The sequence below is a fragment of the Coturnix japonica genome, chromosome 7, assembly GCF_001577835.2.
Source record: "Coturnix japonica isolate 7356 chromosome 7, Coturnix japonica 2.1, whole genome shotgun sequence".
In the NCBI taxonomy this organism is placed as follows: domain Eukaryota; kingdom Metazoa; phylum Chordata; class Aves; order Galliformes; family Phasianidae; genus Coturnix; species Coturnix japonica.
In genome coordinates this window covers 23,139,622-23,160,125 of record NC_029522.1, presented here as the reverse complement: position 1 = coordinate 23,160,125, position 20,504 = coordinate 23,139,622, and the positions used below count along the sequence as shown (strand labels likewise).

Here is a 20,504-nt window from a genome sequence, read left to right as displayed (position 1 = left end):
TATCAGATGCTTGCTGGCCAGTGCTTTTATTGTGCAGATGGATTGTGAGATTGCTTGTTACACAAACTGCAGAAACAAAATGTCTGAGATCTCTGAGCTTGTCCTGAGGAAGTATGTGAAGGAAACCCTTTTTTTCTGCCATTACACTTCTGAGTACGTACCTTTCCGAGATGCTGCCTGTATCCCTGTAGGAGTATTCTGGTGTAACACTGCATTGTTTAGCAGCAGCCAACAAAGTGCAATGCAGTTCTGGATCCTGATAAACCGTTGACACCTGCAAATGATACAGCTTGATGATATCCTGAATTCTCGTTAAGTGAGAGGCAAAAATAACATGAATTTGTATAGCAAAAGTGTTTTCAGACTGAGCGGTGGCAGAAGCAGGTGAACTTTAGGGTAAGTGTGTTGCTTCTTGGAAGTCGTGAATAGAAGTGCAATTTCTTTGGACATAATTCAGGATACTCTATTCCTGGTCACCTCCTTAGCTCGGCTGAATTCCTTACTGAGAAAACTTGCACTTTCTAACTTCTTCATGGAATTGTTATTCTCTTTGTGGTTCTGGCAGTCTACAGTACTGAAATTCATGTTTGTGTTCATCCCCACAGCAAGTCAGCAAGTGTCTGTGAAAGGATTAATGCTTGAAGAGTACTGCTGTTCATTAGAATGACTTACAGGACTATAAGGACACAGTGACATTGGTGTTCTAGTTTCCAACAGCATTTCAGCTCTGCAAAGTACTGCAATAGATGCTGTTTCTATTCCTCTGTGGTTTCCTGTGCCCTCATGATGCTCACAGTTTCTAGTGGTACCTTTTTACAACCTGTTGAAGAACTTAAAAATGGGAATTGAAGGCAACTACTTCTCAGGTACACCGTTAGACAGGATAAGGATCTATACCTGCTACAAGAAATCTACATGTAGAGCTGAATCATTTATTTATTGCAGTCGATTTATGTTTTTTTTATTGAAGCGTTAAATAGTAAATAATACACAGCGCTGTCAGATGCTGGGACAGGTTTGATTGTTTGGATCTGTGTGTTCTTTTATCCAAATTTGATTAAGATTTTAAGTTACCGTATGGTAGATGAAACCAAAGACAGAGAAGTAGTTTACATTTGTCTCTTAAACTAAAGCTGCTTCATGAGTAAGTTACCTACAATACCTCCATTGTCATGCTTGTTAAGTTCAAATTTGTCCTTTTCTCAGGAAAAAATAATGGGGATTTGGAAAGCATATAGAATTCCAAATAAATGATTTCACAACTTGAAAAGGTCTTTCAAAATATGCATTTAAGAGCGGTCAGAAGAAGCACAAACCGTGACTAATGGCATGGCTTTGTCAGTGAAAAGACGCTTCAATTTGCACTGAAATTTTTTGCTGAAATTTCTGACATTTCGGTGCTTCAGCTATTCATCCTTTTGACATTTCTGACCTCTCTTTATCGTGTTACTTGAAGGTGTTACTTGGGCCAAGTTAAATGCCTCCCTTTTGCTTCCATAGATGCCTTTAGATGCATTAGCTATTTGAACACTGGAATGTTTTATATGTAGCACAACATTTATGATACTGTTCAAATAATTACAAGCCAGATATAGCCAAGGCTATTGAACAATGAAAATAATTCTGAGAAAACAGAATTCCTGCTAAGATGATAATGTAACCACTATCCGAATAGCAAAGCTATTATGACACAAAGAAAGCTTCAGATGAACTTTGTCGGAGTTCATGCAAAGAGGAGGGCAAGTTTAAATTGGATTTAGAAATAACTTAGTGAAGGTAACAAAGTACAGTTAAATATGACCCCACCAGGGGGTCTAGACTGAGAGAACAGTGTGAGTGGATTTCCAGGCAAGCTGTCCTCCAATAATAATACGCAATCTTAAATTGTCAATAGTCAGGTTTAGTTTAGTGATACCATTACATACCAGAAGTTAACTAAAATCAAAGCACTTTTACTGTGGAAGAGGCGTGTGCTCCAACTGGTTTGAAATAAAAGATGTCCAAACTGACTAGTTACATAAAACAACTTTTCAGAATCAGCAGACTGACAGACTAGCACAAAAGTCATGGCTTAAATCTGAAGAACTGTATGTTCATTCAGGTTTCTGTTGAGTCTGATGAATTCATGTGCTGGGAGGTTGTGGAAGTAGGAGAAAATGTTAATCTTCCAAGTCACATGAATGTGTTTTGGTTGGCTAGAGCTGACAGCATAACTTCTCCTTTACGGTTCAGTGGGCTTACGTGGATTGGAATGAACAAGTTTTATGTTACTGCAGCTACATTCACCATTTTTTTGTGGGAATTCCTTGTTTCTCTGACACCACTGGAAACATGTGACTGTATTTCTATGGAAAAGGGGACCAGACAATGCACATCCTTCCACAGGCCGAGCTTTTACCATAGAGCATGTGAAACGTGCTGCTGCTCTCTCAAATGTAGGTAAGTTTCATTCTTTATCTTTTTCTAGTCTGCTCTAGGAGACTTATGTCAGCTTTGTCTCTTGGAGCATAACTCTGGGTTTTACTGATGATGCTGATTATTGAACATGTAGTTGGTCATTCTGACCTCCAAATTGGATTCTGCTGTAGTAAGGATGCAAAGTGTGGTGGTAAAGCAGCAAACAATGATGAATGCATTAATAACTCTTATTGTGTGGTTCTGTTTGACTTTCAAATTATTATCTGGCACAGCAAAGAGAAGAAAATAGTGTAATTACATATTCAGTGCTGTGGTAGCCCACACAATCACTCACATTCTTAAGTATTCCATTCCTGGTTTTCACTGTTTAACCACAGAATAATTTGGCTTTTATAATTCCAAATATTATTTTTCAATAGTTTAGCTAGGAAAACTAGACTGTATCTGTATTGATAGATTACCATAGTAATTATGTACCATACACCATAGTATTATTGATAATTATTGATGACCAGGTTCAGGTCGGATATCAGGAAGAGGTTCTTCACTGACCACATGGTCAGACATGGAAGTGGTCACTGTGCTAAGCTTACTGGAGTTTAAGAAGCATCCCAACAATGCTGTCAGATGTGTGGTCTGATGTTTGGGTGGTCGTGTGGAGCCAGGAGTTGGACTCAGTGATCCTTATGGGACCCTCTGAACTCAGGTTATTCTGTGATTACTGTACAGTGTTATTGTATAACAGCATTATTGTGAAAGTCTATCTGAACTTGTATCTACTAGCAGATCTTCATTTCTATTCCATCTAACAAACCTCCTACAATTATCTATCATGTTCCAAACATATTTATAAGATGATGATATGACTGGGGTTTTTAGATAGCTTACTTTGTGACCCATCTGTTATTATTACAAGCTGCAGTGTACAGGCCTCTAAGCCTCTGAACATGATCTTTAAATAAATGATTAAGAAGTCTATCCACGTAGCAGAGAGAATATATATATAGGTGTTCGTTTTTTATTTCCTAAAACTAGGTTTATTGTGATTCCTGTGCTGGGACTATTGCCACCTCTAGAAGTTCCTCTGAGAAAAACTAGGTGCTGTTCTGATGAAGTGCTTAGAGGACAAAACTTCTGGAACTCTTTTTCAAGCAGGCTGGTTACAAAAAGTCTCTTACAATTAATTTTGTGGAGAAGAGGTAATTCATTGTGAAGTGAAGGGTAGGGGGGAGGGAACCAAATGCCCAAATATGGAATTAACTACAAAAATGTACAAGCAGAGAAAGCTAGTGCCAGCTGCAAGACTGAAGGCCTACAGTGTACAGTATATCTGAGTTTCTTACTAGTGTATGAATAGAAGCAGCTGCTTTACATGATGGTGTGAGACTGGTAGGAAATACTTACCATATTAATAGATGTGAGAAGCAGTTACAGGAGGAACATATATTATCTCCATCCATCTAGAGATTAGAACTTGAAAATCAGTTGTTAAAGCTGGAGAGCTACTGCATAAACTTAAAAACAAAATTGACTTTTAAGTTTCTGGTACTGATCCTAATTTATTTCTAAAGTTCTGATGTAACCTTTATTATGTATAGCTATGGGGTTATACCGGTGTTTCTGGTAAAGTGAATTCGTGCTGTTTTCATGTTATTTGTTGATTTACGATCTAGGGACATCACTGGTTATTCAGTAGCTTTAAATATCTCAGATATTGTTCTTAGAACATGGCAAATGTAATCTAGTTGATTTAGTTTAGGCTGTCCATCCTTTAGGACTACTGTCCATCTTCCTGTTCTTTTTAAATCCCCCTACAGGTATCTCTTAGTGCATCTACTATTTGCTTTAAGAGCTACTCCCTGTTCTGGTTTGTTTTTTTTCTCTCCTACGCTGTCTATAAGCAAGACATGGAATTAGCTTTCACTTATAAAAGTCAGAACAAGTTTATCATCACATCTACCTGATTTTTTTTAGTTATTATTATTATTTTTTCCCCCAGAACCACTTATTTCGTAAGTAACTGTGTCTCCCAAACCATCTTCAGACAAACATTAAAGAAATAACATATCTACACCAGGCATATACATAGACAGATGGGAAAGTCCAAAGGTAATCTAGAATGTGAAACCCCCAGTCTGCGCCCAACAGATGTGTATCAAATCTGCTCATCCAAAGTTAGTGGGAGCAATTACATAACGTGGTGAGGTAGCTTGGCAGTCTGAAATGTGCGAGAGAACCCAGAGACATCTGAGGTAGCATTGCTATCTGAAAATCTACCCGGGACATTTGTAGCTGCAAACTAAGCCTATTATTTCTTTTTCTTCTGATATGCATCTTAACAAAAGATGTGTATATCCGTGTCATGCTTCTGGCACTCATCTTTACCACATGAAATAACTCTCTCAACCACATCTATTTATCATTTTTAAAAGCTTCTAATTTTTTTATGTTGCTTTTCTCCTGACCTTTTTAAATATATAGAAGCCTATTTTAGAGGCACTGATTTAGCTTAAACAAGTGTGTACTTTATGGAGGCTCTTTATCCTGTGCATTTTATTCCTGGATCGCTTAATGCTGTGCTCACAAAGACTGATGTCTTATGGGAGGTGGGCTTTCTTCATCAAGCATGTACACACATCTTAATTTGTTAGTGTGCCCAAATATAAATGTACAAAAAACATAGAGGATATAGGGAAAACAAAGACAAATAACTTTGAAGCTCACTAAACTTAGTCATGACTAAATTGCTGGGAAAGTAAGTTCTAGAAATGTAGATCTTGCCTTAAAATTTCCTCTGTCTTGTGGTTTTACCAGAGCTCCTGATCCACGTGTAACTGAGCTGGATCTCTTGTGCACCCTTTCTGAAGCTACTGAAGTTTATACAGAATATTGTTGTGTTGGGGGATATGATTTAACTGGGAAGTATTGGTTGGACTGGATGATCTTCTTGGTCTTTTCCAACCTTGGTAATTCTGTGAATATCACTAGTACTTCTGTAAGAATATAGAAATGGGTATGAAGGTAGAACAAAGGGCTTCAAAACTGTGCAAAACAAGCTGATCTACAGGTTGGAGCTCAAGTTCTCTGTGTGTGACTATAGACCTGTAGAGCTGAATCAAGCAGAAGCTGAGTGAAGGTTGTTGGTGGTTGAAAGGTACTGGATATTTTCTGCTAAAAGAAAGACACAAGGTATATGGTTTCACAAACTTACCCCTCCGTAACACAAATAACATCTCTGGATATTGTAATAAGTTTGTAATGTTACTGTGGAAAACCACTGCTGTTTTCTGTGAATGTAGGAACGTTTCCATATATGTTATTGGATGATAAATAGTACTAAGAGAACTTCTCAAACAAAACGCTGTGTTTTCTAACATATGGGAGGGGGGAGAAGATTAAAAAGGCCCCAAACTCACCTTCTTAATGAAGGAGAAAGTTGGGATAATCCGCGTGTGAGATTTTGCCAACGCAACTGGGGAAAGAGGGGAAAAAGTAAACTTGGACTGCACGCTTAATGGGCAAAGTTATCTGATTTGAATTATACGAAATAATAGGTTCGTTCTATTCAAGTCTCATCCCAGACCCACCCCCCTTTTCCAGCCCTAGGGGAGGGAGCGTTAAATAATGGTCTGTGTAAACTGATGCTCATGCAGTAAGAGTTTGGAGTAGTGCTGCTTGTACAAGTTAAAGCAGGCAGCGAAGAAAGAGCAACCAAATAAAAAGCAGCTGCGAGGGGAAAAGAGAATAAAAAAGAGGGAAAAAATAATAATAATAAAGCCATGTCTTTCCTCACGAGAGTCCTGACAACGAAATACAAGCAGACACTTGAAGCCGAGAGGACTTACTTCCAGCACACGCTTTTTGCCAGCAGGTTTCAGCAGGCGGCCGGGCTGTCGGGCGGTCAGTCCCTGGAGGTGCGGAGCGGAGCGGGGAACAAAGCGGCTCGGCCGGGGGAGCTGCTGGAGCCCAACCCGCAGCTGGGCAGGGTGAAGAGCTTACACGAAATGCCCGGACCCAACACCCTCTACAATCTCTATGAGTTCTTCTGGAAGGACGGTTTCGGCCGCATTCATGAGATCCAGGTAGGGTTTAGTTGGTTCTTTCGGGTTTTATTCACGCCGGATTACCGAACCCTTTTTCTTTCTTTCCCTTCACAAAACGTTGCCTAATCGCCGCGTTACCGCATCGCCGCGTTCCTGCTGTTATGAAAGAGCCGAGGCCAAGGAGGTCCCCGTTCAGTTTCCGTGTCCCTCAGCTCTCGGAGCTTTAGCACTTTTGTTTCGGGTTGTGCGGGAGTTCCCCTTGTACATGTGGGGCGACCTCTTCTCCGGCACACAGGATTTCAACTCTCCCCTATCTCACGTTTACGCTTTTTGGGGGCTTTTAGGTGTGTGCCACGCTCCTAAGGGAAAAAGGGCTTGTGCTTCCCCCGCACTTTTGGCGGCGGAGCTGGGAAACGAGGCTTTTCCTCCAGCCTGGAGGTGAGGCCGTGCCGAGGTACCTCAGCCCGCAGGGGCTTCTGCCCATCCTTCACCTCAGCCCGGAGTCACCCCGCTGTGCCTAGAAACCATTTTTCCTCTCCTCCCCTCGCTTCTACCCTGGCCTCTCCTTATGTAAATATACTCGGGCTATACCGCTCCCCTGAGGGGGGCGGTGGATGCGCCTGGCCCCCAGCAGCTGCGGAGGGGCCGCCCGCAGGGCCCTCCCCTCAGCGGGAGGCGGGTGGTTTGAAACCTTCCCCTGGAGGGGCCGTACAGGGGGGAACAACGGTCTGTGGATCGCGCTGCCCGAGCCCTGCCCGCATCTCCTCCTCCTCTGGCGGCCCCACAGGCGGGAATAGGGGCGTGATGGCGGCGGGAGCTGCCGGAGGGTGGAGAGAGACCGAGAGAGACTCGGGTCCTTCCTCAGAGAGCCGGGCCGCTGTCACCTGGAGTGGGGGTGGGAGGTTGGGGGAGGAACCTCAGTCCCATCCCTTGTGTGGGGGCAGCCCTCAGTCCAGCTTTGGAGACCAGCAGGAGTAGAGCTTAAAGGAGCTGGAAAGTGGGGTCTTCAAAGGAGCTGGATGTAAAGGAGGGTGGGGGACAAAAAGTCAAACGTGTTCCTTAGTTTTGACTCTGTTGCGTTTGTCACTTGGATCCCTAAAAAGAGCTGTCAGTCTGTCCTGTGATCTGAGCTAGAATGCTGCTGGTGAACTGACTGCTTAATTAATAACACCTACGTGCAGATGAAACTTGATTGTATTTGCTAAAGGTGTTTTGTTATGCTGCCTTTCTTATTTCCACTGCTGCTGTGGTAGTGCCCAGTTTGTGAGGCGCTCTCTGTGTGCTGCAGCACCACAAAAAATAGCTTGTATTTTGAATTCAAGATTTCACTGTTGTGAACATGAAAGTCGAAACACTGAAAAGCATCAAAGTATTGGAATGGGTATAAAAATAGGTGAATGGTGTATGCTCTGATACAGGAAACTTCTGCACCGAATCTTATTCATAGAGGGCAAAGTGGGAGGAAGGATGAGGAGGAGCTGTAAATCGATGCTGGTTTTAATCCTGCATAGTCTCAAAAATCACTTTGCAAATCACAGATGGCCTATTTGCATACACGCTGCATGCAAGCAGGCATTAGCTGGCTTAATAACAGTCTGTTAAATTTAACAATACAGTGAACATCAGGAATGAATTAATTTGAAACCCTTTGGTAACCAGCAGAGCTACTTAAGCAGTGTCCTTTGGTGTGCAGCAATGCTCATAGGCTATATGCAGGAGGGGTGGGGAAAGCTGGGCTCTTCACAAAGGAGGTTCTGTTCTCTGTAACATGATTCCAGTTAGTCCTGGCCAAAGCAGCAATGCTTACAGCAATTATGATAAAGGGAATGTATTCCTAATTTGACAGGATCGGATCTTGTGTCTCATCAGTACTATTAGAGTATAAAGGAAATAAAGGAGAGGGGAAAGGAATTGGATGCTTACAGAATTTATGACGTGAAAGAACATATGGTGTGAGAGTGGTATGCGAGACGTTAAACTGTAATATTTTTAAGGTCTGGAATGAGGGAATGAAAACCTGTGTTGTGATAGAAAATATGGAAGAGAAATTCCAGACATTTCTTTAAACATCAGGTTAACACTGAGCACCATTCTGCTGAAAGCAAGAGGAGGCCAAACACCTTGTCCTTGTCCGTTTCTGTTTGAGAACTGATACGCCATTTATTTGATTGAACGGTCCTCTTATGTCATCCTCACCATCAGTGGGAAAAACAGACAACTCTATTACAAAGTTTGATGTGCCTGATGTTCTGAGATTGGTATCCCCCTCCCTGTATCCCCCTCAAGCCACTGCCTTTTCTTTGCACCATTTGTGCCACAACATGGCTACCTTAAAGACTCGTGGTCTCAGTTCTCTCCCTGCTCAGCTTCAATATCCCTTGAAATTCCTCTGGGGCAAGATCTGCTTTGGATTTTGGGAGTGTTTCTTAGTTGTACATTGGTCTGCATGAATGTTTGGTTAACAAGAGACCAAGCAGGAGTGGTCATGGTTGAGTTCCTACTGCAGCACTTCCTTTGTCAGGGTGACAAATGTACGTGTCTAGTTTGAATCAAGATGCTGTTGAAGACGGGAAGAATATGGTTGTAGGAGATTTAACTGCCTGTTTAAACTTGACTGAAATTGGCCAATGTGTTTCAAAAGTAGTTAAGCGGAGACCACAGTTGTGCAACTCTTGTTTTGTTTGGAAAGCAGGCAGAAAGAACTACATTTTTATAGGCACTCAGTATCATATGGTAAGAAATGATTCATGTGTCTTAAATTTACTTGTGGCAACTGAACATTGCATCTCTCTGAGCAATGCTGATTAAAACACCTCATAAATTAATCTTGGTCAGTGCTGGACTTTCACTAGCTTAATTGTTTAAGATCTTTAACACCTTAATCAGTCTTAAATCTAAGTCCTCATATGGTTTTGACTGTTCCTTTGTAGACTTATTTTCTCCCCTAGGATGATGCTGAGCCTCTGTTCCAAACAAGTTCCTGGTTGTTGTGTTTCATTTCACAACATCGGAATTAAACTTGTTGAAAATAATCAGTACATTTCCTCAGACAGTGATGCATCACTTTATGTTTAATGGCCTGTTGCTCGCCTCCAGCTTGAATCATACAACTCGTGGATCAACCACTAAACAAACCTCCCTGCTGGAATAATGCTTCAACTTTCTCTTCCTTTTTCAGAATTAATCCATGCCATGAATTGGCTACTCATGAATGTGTCCCAAAGCAAAGGGTGTTTTTTTTTTTATTAGGCTGTTACACTGTCACTATCCTAGGTTAGATGGAAGAAACTATAAGCGTTTCTTTGTAAACTGCTACAGTAGGTACATTAAAGGCATTTAAAGTGAATTAGGGTATCTCTCTGTTATACCTTCAAATTCACATACTGCCCTGTTCTTTTCATCCCTCCCCCACCGATATTCTATTTTATTTGATCTGAAGATACTTGTGTTTTTAAATGCCCTGTGTACTTCCATCTTTTCAATAGTTTATTTCACCAATGGTTTTGTGCCCTAGAGCTGTATTTTCAGTCACTGTGGCCCCTGTATTTTCCTAATGGGTTTTCCCCAGTAATACATTGATGCTTTCTTGTGATATTTCAAACCATTCCATGACCAAAAAATCCAGGAATCAAATTCTAGGTGTGATGGGTTGACTCGGTTTGTGACTAAATCTCAGCTTCCTTCTCAGTTTCCTTAGTAATATTTTACTTCTGTTTCTCTTTGTTGGTGACGTTGTAGCAAAAACACACTCAGGAATATGGAAAGATCTTCAAGTCTCACTTTGGTCCCCAGTTTGTTGTATCCATTGCAGATCGAGATATGGTTGCTCAAGTGCTCCGGTCAGAAGGTAGAGCACCACAGAGAGCTAACATGGAATCGTGGCAGGAATACAGAGACTTACGAGGAAGAGCTACAGGACTAATTTCAGCGTAAGTTCTGTCATGCCTTCATTTCTTTAAGTTTTGTTGTAAGATTTTAATCATTCTTCTGAAAGACTGCGCAGGTCATTTGAGAATCCAGGCTTTTCTATAGATATCCATGTGGTTAGCTGGGGGAAGCTTGCGTAAACTGACAGTGCATGTATGAGTGTGTGGTTAGTTGCCACTGGGAGTTGCCCACAGTCAGCACTGACATCGCTTGTTTATTTAGAGGAAAAGTGATTTTCTGAGCCAGTCTATTGCTTCCATGGTGGCAAAATGCAATAATTTTGTATAGACATTATTAATGATTTATTTTTTTTTTTCTAGAGAGGGGGAACAGTGGCTAAAAATGAGAAGTGTACTGAGGCAAAAGATTCTGAAACCCAAAGATGTGGCAGTTTACTCTGGAGGAGTCAATGAAGTCGTCACAGATTTAATTAAAAGAATCCACACCCTCAGAAGTCAAGAGGAAGATGGGGAAACAGTGACCAATGTTAATAATCTTTTCTTCAAGTACTCAATGGAAGGTAAGTCTTGGCTATGTAATACCCATGAGAAAAGATTAATATAAAGCAACATGGTTATGTTTAGCTATTTTTGTCATATGTTACTGCTACCTTATTGTGATTAATATGAAATGGGGACTGTGATGATTTGTGTTTGTATGCAGCTCTCCCAGCTTAAGGAAATGGATATTGATAGAATTGCTTTGTACAATCCAAAGAGGTACTTTGTATTAAGTAACGTTTCACGTGGAAATGCTGATATATAAGCAAGACATACAGTCAAGGCCTTGACTGCTTTCCAGTATTCCTTGTTTCTATCTACATCTCAAGAATAAAAGTGTAAACCTTTTAATAGTTTGTATTCCAAGATATGTCAGTTTAATACACCGCTGGCCAAATTGCAGATAGGCAGTCACGGTGTGATCTATCTAAATTCTTTTCATAGCATACTGGGAGAAATGATACTGTTTTCCCCAGCCTTCAACACACCAAGTGTGAGATTGTTATGCTTGCCTTAAAATAACCTGGCACCAGCAAACAGTAGAGAGATGATATTGTGCTAGATTGAACTTCAGCCCAAGCTGGTATGGGATGTTGTGTGTTCTTTCAGAGATCTAATGGTGAGATGGGTTTCACACATTCCTTTAACTGACTTCATACAATCTGATCTCATTATCACAGAATCACAGAATTACCAAGGTTGGAAAAGACCTAGAAGATCATCTAGTCCAACCACTACCAATACTTCCCAGCTAATATTATATGTCAAACCTTTAAAAAACACAGGCACTTTTTGCAGACATGCAGCTGAATAACTTGAGTTTTGCAAGAACTTTCAAGATGCAGCATCAAATAACTGCCTGTTTGGCAAAAAGAATCAAGATCTGTTCTACAGCAGTAATATCTAAAAATGGTGTTCAACCGGGTTACAAATGTTATGGAGTTTTAAACTCTGAGCTTAAAGATTCACTTCAGCTTGTAGATTAGTTTTAAATTCCTCACATTCTTTTAGCTATTCATTTATAATGTGCCTGACGTGCTTATTTCTTATATCAGCTGCGTTTTTGACTGAACTCGCTGTCAATTGTTCAGGGAACCCAATATGCCAGATTTATAATAAAAAAGAGAGACTATCTAAGCAATAAAAGAACGCATATGAACTGGAAGTTGCTAAAAGACGCCTAGGAGAAATAAAAGACATATGAAAATATCTCAGATGGAGGAAAGTTAAGGAAAGAAGAGTATGTACAAATAGCCAGATTGCAGCAATTATTTTGGCCAGAAAAGAAGAAATATGAAGAAAAAACAAAACAACAAAAACCCACAGCAGAATTAAATGGAAATTGCTGAAAATTTCTGTATCTCTCTGTATATTCTTGAGGATTCATGGGGTCTTTGATGTAGGGCAGGACAGAGGTTAAACATCATATTGTACCCATTATTAACAAGAAGGATGGGGGTGAAAAAGAGATTTCTAATGGCAGTTGCTACAATACAGCTAAAAAACCACATGAAAAAATCATAGTAAGTTCTGAACAAGAATCAGTATTGTCATTTGCAATATTGTCTGACAGCTGCTGTTTTTCAGGGCCAAGTGGAATATATTTATATGGAGTGCAGTGAAATCACTGTGGTGTACTGTATGCTCATTATCTGTTCATGTGTACTAATTATCCATTTACTACTGTCTTATCAGGATCATGAAAGGCATAGCCACTACTAGAAACTCCTGCATTGTCACCAGTTACCAGCAATATCTTTGGACTTATATCTCGCTATGTGCTCAGAGGAGAGCTTAGAATTTGTAGTGTAATGGGAAAAACAGCAAACGTGCTGGAAGGCTGCTCTGCTCCTCTTGTAATTCCTGAATATCTTCTCATGCTAAATGTTATTGCAGAAGGACAGTGGCTGTTGTGTCAATATTTAGCTGGGATTTTATTTTTTTTTTAATTAATATTTTAACTTTTTATATTTACCTATAGCTGCAGTGAGAGTAACTGCAAGTTTTTTGAAGGTAGTTCCCTTGTGTTAGAATTCTAATTCCTCAACTTATTAATATATGTATATGCAAGTGAATAGCAAATTCTTTGATCTCGTATGTGCAGGTGTGGCTACTATTCTGTATGAATGCAGGTTGGGCTGCCTGGAAAACAACGTCCCACAACAGACTGTTGAATATATCGAGGCTCTGGAGTTGATGTTCAGTATGTTTAAGACCACTATGTATGCGGGTGCTATTCCCAGATGGCTTCGTCCATTTATTCCTAAACCCTGGAGAGAATTCTGCAGATCCTGGGATGGACTCTTCAAATTCAGTAAGATTTAATAGTAGAGTTAATTCCCACTGTATTTCTGCAGGTGCTATGTGTGTTTGAACGGGACTTAGTACATTCCTCTTCTGCAGTTTAAAGGAGGCAGAAGAAATGCTGTGATAATACAACAAAACTCCATCTGAAATATTGATTAATGATTAGAGTAACACCTCTGGAGAAATTCAACAAAATGTTTAGGCTGTATATCAAGAAATTCTTGATATTATTTGGATCTGTGATAAAACATGTGTAGGTTTTGTATTAAACAGAACAATTTTTCAAGAAAGTGTGTTGTTTAAAAAGAACTTTACCAGTGTGCTTTAAATATACCCCTATATTATAATGCTCTTTTATTTGTCTACATCTGTTTCAGTGCTCAGTCTTCACTCAAGGTCTGAGTTCTCTGCAAATATTTTGTCTTAAGCCACTCAGGTTTTAATGAGCCTAATTAGCTTTGACTTCAGAAAGATCTCGTTCAGACACTCTGAATGATGGCTGCTAAAACTGACTAGAAAGTAAAAATAGAGAGAGAGAGATTAATTAAATTCACTGTGAAGTGTGTGTGTATATAGATATATATATAAGCACAGAAGCTGGCATAGAAATATACTGCTGTACTGCAGTATGTTGTTTGCAAATTAAACATTCTTTGCTACTTGATTCATAAAGCTGCAGTCATCTGAGTTAAGAAAAAGTGAGTTATCCTTGCCATGTACTGTCTTATTCTGCACTTGCTGCCCCTCATCTTTGCCTTCACTGTGATTCAGTTCTATGGTTTTGAACTCCAAATTGCTGCTGTATGTTGATCTGCTGGATGCTCTGCATGGTTTGCCACTTCTTGCAGTCATCAGAAAACAAGCCACTTAAGTAGGCATAGAACTCAACCACAAACTTCCTTTGCCTCTGCAAACTCTTGTGTCCATCCATCAGAATCTGAACCCTCTTGTGTCCTTTCCCCATGCTGATCTTTACTGATCTGAATCAGATGAGAAATAAAAACAGAAGCTTAACATTTTTTTTGAATCCCAAAGGTCAAATCCACGTTGACAACAAACTGAAGTCTATTCAGTCTCAACTGGACCAAGGAGAAGAAGTGAATGGTGGGCTGCTTACGTATCTCCTCGTGAGTAAGGAGCTTACTTTGGAGGAGATTTATGCCAATATGACTGAAATGCTCCTGGCAGGAGTGGACACAGTAAGCTGGTTATCATTTCTCTTGTGCACGGTGTTTTTATTAATCAGTACCTTTCACATCTACCTTTGGGACTATGAGGGTGGGGTGGGATGGGAAGGTACGTTCTTTTTAAGGGCATAATTTCTGATGCATTCATGTCATGACATCTTGTCATTTTGGATCTGACACTTTATTTCTGCTGAAGTCCATAAAGCCAGCACTGATGTAGGGAAGCTGTGAGCTCACTTTTCCTCTATTTTCGCTGGCAAGTTTCAATCAGTGTGAGGCAAAGAGCTGTGGTGATGGGACTCAATGTTATTGAGGCTGGAGTACAAGGTATGTTACATTAGAGAGAACAGTTTGAGTGGGCTAAGCTAGACTAACCAATGCATTTGTTCTCCTGAGTATTCTAAGAAACTATAAGGTCATGCACATATATTCCCTTTTTCTCTGCCCTGCCATGGGAAATCAATGTGTTAACTTCAGTGTGACAATCAGAATATAAAGGTAAAAGTTACTGTATTGTATATACAATGTATAAGGTGTTATATAGAATATCAACGAACAGTGTTACTATAAAATACTGTAAACATATTAAAAAGAATGAATTTAATAAGGTACTATGCAGGATTGTGTTTAATAGACTTAAGGTAAAAATGATTAAATAGAAATGATATGTATCTTTTAAGGCTTTTATTTTTTTTTAAGAAAAAGCTTTATAATTGAATGCAGATTTTTTTGGTTTAAGAAAGTTTATGAGGTTTCTAAGGAAAACAAAACAAAAAAAACCCCAATAGTATTACTTCTGAGTTCCAAAATAAGGAGCATATGTAAAGCTTATTTATATGTTGAAGATGGATCTGTTGGTTAAATATCCCAAGGGTTTATGAGTTTAGAGGGCTTTCTGATGTTTGGCTCTTAAGTAAAACACAGTTACTCATTTTTTGATCTTTCAAACTTCTTAATTTTCCATTTCCAGTGTGTAAGAGAGTTTTCATTACATTAGAAAGACAGCATTCAAATACACACCAGTGAGAGTCTCTCTTTCCATTGAACTCAGTTTTCTCAGCTGGCAACAATCATTCTGTGAGAGGACAACACTTGTGATTTCCTCATTTCTAAGTACAAGGCAGAAATTAAGGGAACTTTTTTCTCCCAATGTTCTGCTGTCATTTCAGTTCTCCTTTTGTCATAGAAACTGGAGGGTTAGAAGATTATAAAAGCTTTCAAACAAAATTGTAAGGCTGCTTTTGGCTGCAGAGCATTTTGGCTGTCCCTAGAATTTTTAAGAGTTTATGAAGGAGCTGGGAACCTGAGAAGAAACTTGTTACATCACAGGAGTTTTGCACGCAGTTGGCAGAATTGCCAGCTCCTCTGAGCTCTTAGAATAGGGTAGGGTTGTGTTTTAGCAAGGGACAATCAAATCACTCAGTATTACAAGGAGAAAAAAAGAAAGTGTCTGTGAATTTCTTTTAGCGTTATATCCCTGTTCAAATTTAGGACATTAATGGTTCCCTTTGTGATGAATGTGCATTCTAAATTGCTCTTAATTGCAAGCCCAAAATAAAACATTTCCAGAACTTTCAAGATGTAGGAGGTACTTCTCATGGTATCACATCATTTACTGTGGTAATAGCAGTTGTGTTTTGAGGATGGTGCAAACAGACTATTCAGTGCTTACAGTGGGTTGGTAGTGTTCTGAGCTGTATTCTGTTACCCTATTTCCCATTAATTTTTTAGCTGGGTGGAAATATGGAACACTGAAAACAGTTAATTTGATCTGTTGCTGCTTAGAGGGTGTTGATGTTTCAGTATTGTTTATGTAGTTTTGTTTGCATTTGTTTTTTCTGTTGATATGTAATACTTTACCAGGGAAATATCAGCATGGATTGTTTTTATATGTGGAGGATTTTTAGGTGCAAAAAGGGCTGAAGTGAGGGGGTGGTGAAGTCTGACAGCATCCCATGGAATCCAGATGTTAGTCGTTGCCAGTCTGTTTTATAACTGCAAACACAAAAAACACACAGCTGAAAACTCATTGCTTTTCTTGACTTGAAGTTTTAACCTACTCCTGTTGGATTTGATGGTAGTGATTTCTTTCTTAGACTTCTTTTACTTTGTCCTGGGCAATATATATGTTGGCAAAGCACCCTGAAGTTCAGCAACGTGTTTATGAGGAAATAATCAGTAAATTGGGGAAAGACCAAGCTCCTGTTGCTCGTGATGTGCCCAAGTTGCCTTTGATTAGAGCTGTGCTGAAGGAAACTCTGAGGTAAGGGTTTTAGCAACCATTAATTAAGAAAAATAATTTAATGTGGCTGTAAGGAATTCTGAGTCCGTGTTAATATTTGTGTTAGTATCCACTGTGGTTTGCTCCTTCTGCTATTAGTTAATGTGGCAGTATTGTGTCCAAGGATACCCAAACAAAGAGATAAGATAGTTTGTATAGTTGTTAAATACTTTTTCAGTGTAGTAAAAGTAGTATTGAATATTTTGGAAGTGTCTGTTAAGATGATTGAAAACTTGAGATTTACACTTTATTATTCTGTATGTAGGACTGTAACAACCTACTCCCCTCAACCCCCTGCACTACAGAGTGGTACTTCGCACTGCCACTACAGTCATTTTTAAGCTTCTTGACTTAAATTGAAGGCATGTGACACAATTGTTTGTGGTTTTTTTTGTGTTTAAACCAGATGCTCATAGTGAGGTGAGAGGAGTAAGAGGATTCTAAAGAATTCTAATTGCTATTCTAATTCTAATTTCTATTGTTAAAAATATCTGCAGCTTGAATGACAGATTGTGTACTTGTACGTATATGTAACAAAGATATAGACAAAACAGATCAACTTCCAGTTGCTTGTAAATAAATTTACTCTGGTATTAATGATGTTTTCACAGATGCTTCAGGGTCTTTTTACCTCCAAGGTTATCAGTATGTTCAAAGAACCTTTGTCCTCTGAATGTATATTGTACTGGAAACCAAATGCTTAAAGTTGTATTAATTACTGCTCTTGAAATTCTTTTAAATATTTTTTTCTAGGTTATATCCAGTATTGCCAGGAAATGGAAGAGTGACACAGAAAGACCTGATTGTTGGAGGATACCTAATACCTAAAGGGGTAGGTTCTGCTGCAGTTTTCTGGGAAGAACTCCAGTGATGCACTGCAACAGGTTGCCCAGAGAGGTTGTGGATGCCTCATCCCTGGAGGCATTAAAGGACGTGGCTCTGGGCAGCCTGGTCTGGTGGCTGGCAACCCTGCACGTAGCAGGAGGATTGAAACTGGATGATTTTTGAGGTCCTTTCCAATCCAGGCCATTCTATGATTCTGTGAACTCATTTTCATTTTTGTATATGAGATGTGATCTGTTATGTTTACTTGCCTATATATTTCCACTGCTGAAGGATCTGAATTTACTTAGTTATAAATGTTTTCTTTTTTAATGTATATTGGATTTGATACATACAAACAACATTTCCTTCTTCAGACGCAGCTGGCACTATGTCATTACACTACTTCATACAGCGAAGAGAATTTTCCAATGGCCAATGAGTTCCGGCCCGAGCGCTGGCTGCGGAAAGATAATCTGGACAGGGTAGACAACTTCGGTTCCATCCCCTTTGGTTACGGCATTCGAAGTTGTATTGGAAAACGAGTTGCAGAACTGGAAATTCATCTTGCACTGATCCAGGTTAGAAATGTGTGACCTCATTACAGGGTGAAAAATATATTGCTGTGGTTCTTTTTTTTTTCTATGTACCATTTCTCAGTATGTTATTGTGCACAAAAATATTGCTTTGGAGTGTTATCTAACACTCATCTTTCAAAAGCTTAAGAGATTGCAAATGATCATGCTTGAAGTGTAGCATAATAGTTAAACTACAGTGCAGACGAAAAATTCTTTACAGAACAGATGAAGTGAAACTAAATGTAACATTATTAAGGATATATATGGATTTAGCACAGAAGGTTTCTTACTTTCAGCAAAAGTTTTTTGTCTTATTTGTCTTCACAGTTGCTTCAGAATTTTGAGATTAAAGTTTCTCCCAAAACTGAACCAGTTCATGCCAAAACCCATGGACTTTTGACTCCTGGAGGCTCCATCAATGTGAGATTTTCCGACAGAAAGTGAGACTGAGATACTTTGGAAATACTTGTGGGATTTTCAGGGGAACAGGCTTGTGTCTGATGGACATTTGATCATAACAGGTTCTCTGGTTTGTAGTTCCTTCACAATATGACCAAGTATTACGTTCTGCCTTATACCTAGCAGCACATAACAAAAGTTACCTCTCTTGTAATTGCTAATTACACATTTGAAGATACGTGCTGGAACAGTTCTTTCTTGCACTGGGATTCTCTCCTGCTTGTATTTCAAGTTGTAGCAGCACATGCATTGGGGGAAAAAAAAGAAGTAAAACTCAGACATGATTTTGTGATTCAGTGATTTTGTTACGCTATTTTACAGTAAAAGTCAATTATTCTTGTGAGCTATTAGAGAGCAAGAGAATTGTTATCTGGTATGTGCAAATTAGCTGCATTTAGGAGTTCGTGTTTTTGTTTCTCATCCTCCAGGTGTGTTCTTAAAAAATTTCTACATAACCTTAAAAATTAGGTAATTTTCCCTTGTCTGTAAAAACATTTACACCATGTGTAGTTAAAATATCAGCACAAGAATACGAAATGTAAAGACTGAAAAAAGTACTATTTGCATCAGTTTTAGTCTCCAAATTCAAAAACAAGTTACAATTTATCTGAATTACAGTGTCCATAAAACATTGACATATAATTTCCTTAAAAACAAATCGTAGTTTAAACAATGCATTGTAGAGTTATGAACCTAGACATTGTTTTATCACCAAAGCAAAAGATGAGTGGAATAGCACAAGCCACTTTCACTGTTCTAGCTGATATTATGCCAAAATCAACTGTAAATAAGAGAAATGAAGAAGTTGTTACGTTTTTATCATGTAATGAAAATACTACTATTAAATATCTTCACAGTTCTTCTACAGTAAGAGCTGGAAACTTCCCATTGTAGTGTGCTGAACTCACAGGCAGATACACAGTTGTGTGCTATAAGATGCAGATGTGACTACTGAGGTATTCAAAGGCTTTTAATTTTCTTTTTCTGCTGTCCAATATGAAGTGTGGACAACACAAATATTTTTCTTTTTGCTTTATTTTTTCTGTACCAGCTAACAGAGAAGTCTCTTGCGTAAGACTTCAGATGAGTTTTCATGTCTCTGTAACAATAGCCCTACATTCTCTTTTTGAGAGAAACCTTATACCTTGGGACCACGTTGTGCCTTGAACAACACTCAGACCTGCCTATCCTAACATGATATTATCTATATGATAATGTGTAGTTAACTGTTTACATGTCAGGCTTTGACTGTTGTTTGTGAGGTAGTTTACATACTGATAATCATAGATATCCAGATGTGCCAAGATAAAAGCTGTGCAGCTCAGTATTTAAGGTGACATTTTTCTTTTCTCATCTGACTATAAAATGGCAAAGGTAAGTTATGAATGGAACAGTCCGCTTTAGTTAAAATGGTGTACATGACATTTCATGTAGTTAACCATTACAGTCGTATTTTTTGTAGTGCTTTGATTAGTTTTTGTAGTACATTTTCAAGGTCTTGACAGAAGAAAAGTATTCCTTTAAAATGATAATAGTCAACAAAACTGATTTGGTCTGTGAGAAGTTTATACGTTTACGTTACTTTAAAATGTTCGTATTGCATTGAATATATACATGCATACATGTACTGCAGGATAAGCAGGTAATATTGGGAAGTGTTTTTTTTCTTGAATGAGCTGGCATTATGATGATGTTTGTTTTTTTTCCTCCAGGAATTCACATTATTTCCATTTAATTCCTGTTCCATTGTTATTTCTAATATGAGGTAGAATGGAGAATATTTGCCAGAGCTGACTGGCTTCTGGAAGGGGATGTTTTTTGCAAAGATTTGTGCAGTCAGTCAGTTGAATATTTGTTTAATTACTGCCATTTCATGTTGAGCTGAGGACCAAAGCCCCAAACCCTAAATCCAGATATCGATTCCTCATTGGGTTTTTGTTGTTGTTGTTTTGCATTGTCATAGCATTTTTGGAAGCACCAGC

At 39.0% G+C, this 20,504-nt stretch overlaps 1 protein-coding gene and 1 long non-coding RNA gene across 2 annotated transcripts in view; one reads left to right on the top strand and one right to left on the bottom strand.

The window, feature by feature from the left end:
• Positions 1–7,165, bottom strand: part of LOC116653672 — a 16,408-nt gene extending 9,243 nt beyond the window's left edge. Inside the window, exons 1-3 of the long non-coding RNA XR_004307944.1 lie at positions 6,920–7,165; positions 6,264–6,820; positions 162–274 (exon numbers count right to left, since the gene is read on the bottom strand). This is a non-coding gene — a long non-coding RNA (uncharacterized LOC116653672). The remainder of the gene's footprint in view (positions 1–161; positions 275–6,263; positions 6,821–6,919) is intronic.
• On the top strand, positions 273–20,504 carry LOC107316860 (cytochrome P450 27C1). The gene is made up of 9 exons (XM_015868842.2): positions 273–6,500; positions 10,200–10,390; positions 10,709–10,908; positions 12,993–13,202; positions 14,231–14,394; positions 16,479–16,645; positions 17,417–17,495; positions 17,863–18,066; positions 18,391–20,504. Exons 1-9 carry the CDS (start codon positions 6,198–6,200, stop codon positions 18,505–18,507), a joined length of 1,635 nt encoding a protein of 544 aa, XP_015724328.1. The 5' UTR covers positions 273–6,197; the 3' UTR covers positions 18,508–20,504.

What these genes read in the sequence shown, in the direction of transcription:
- LOC107316860 (XM_015868842.2), top strand. Translation starts at nt 6,198, where the DNA reads ATGTCTTTCCTCACGAGAGTCCTGACAACGAAATACAAGCAGACACTT. An exon ending in GCTACAGGACTAATTTCAGC is followed by an intron (nt 10,391 to 10,708) that starts GTAAGTTCTGTC and finishes TTTTTTTTCTAG; the next exon opens with AGAGGGGGAACAGTGGCTAA. An exon ending in GGATGGACTCTTCAAATTCA is followed by an intron (nt 13,203 to 14,230) that starts GTAAGATTTAAT and finishes TGAATCCCAAAG; the next exon opens with GTCAAATCCACGTTGACAAC.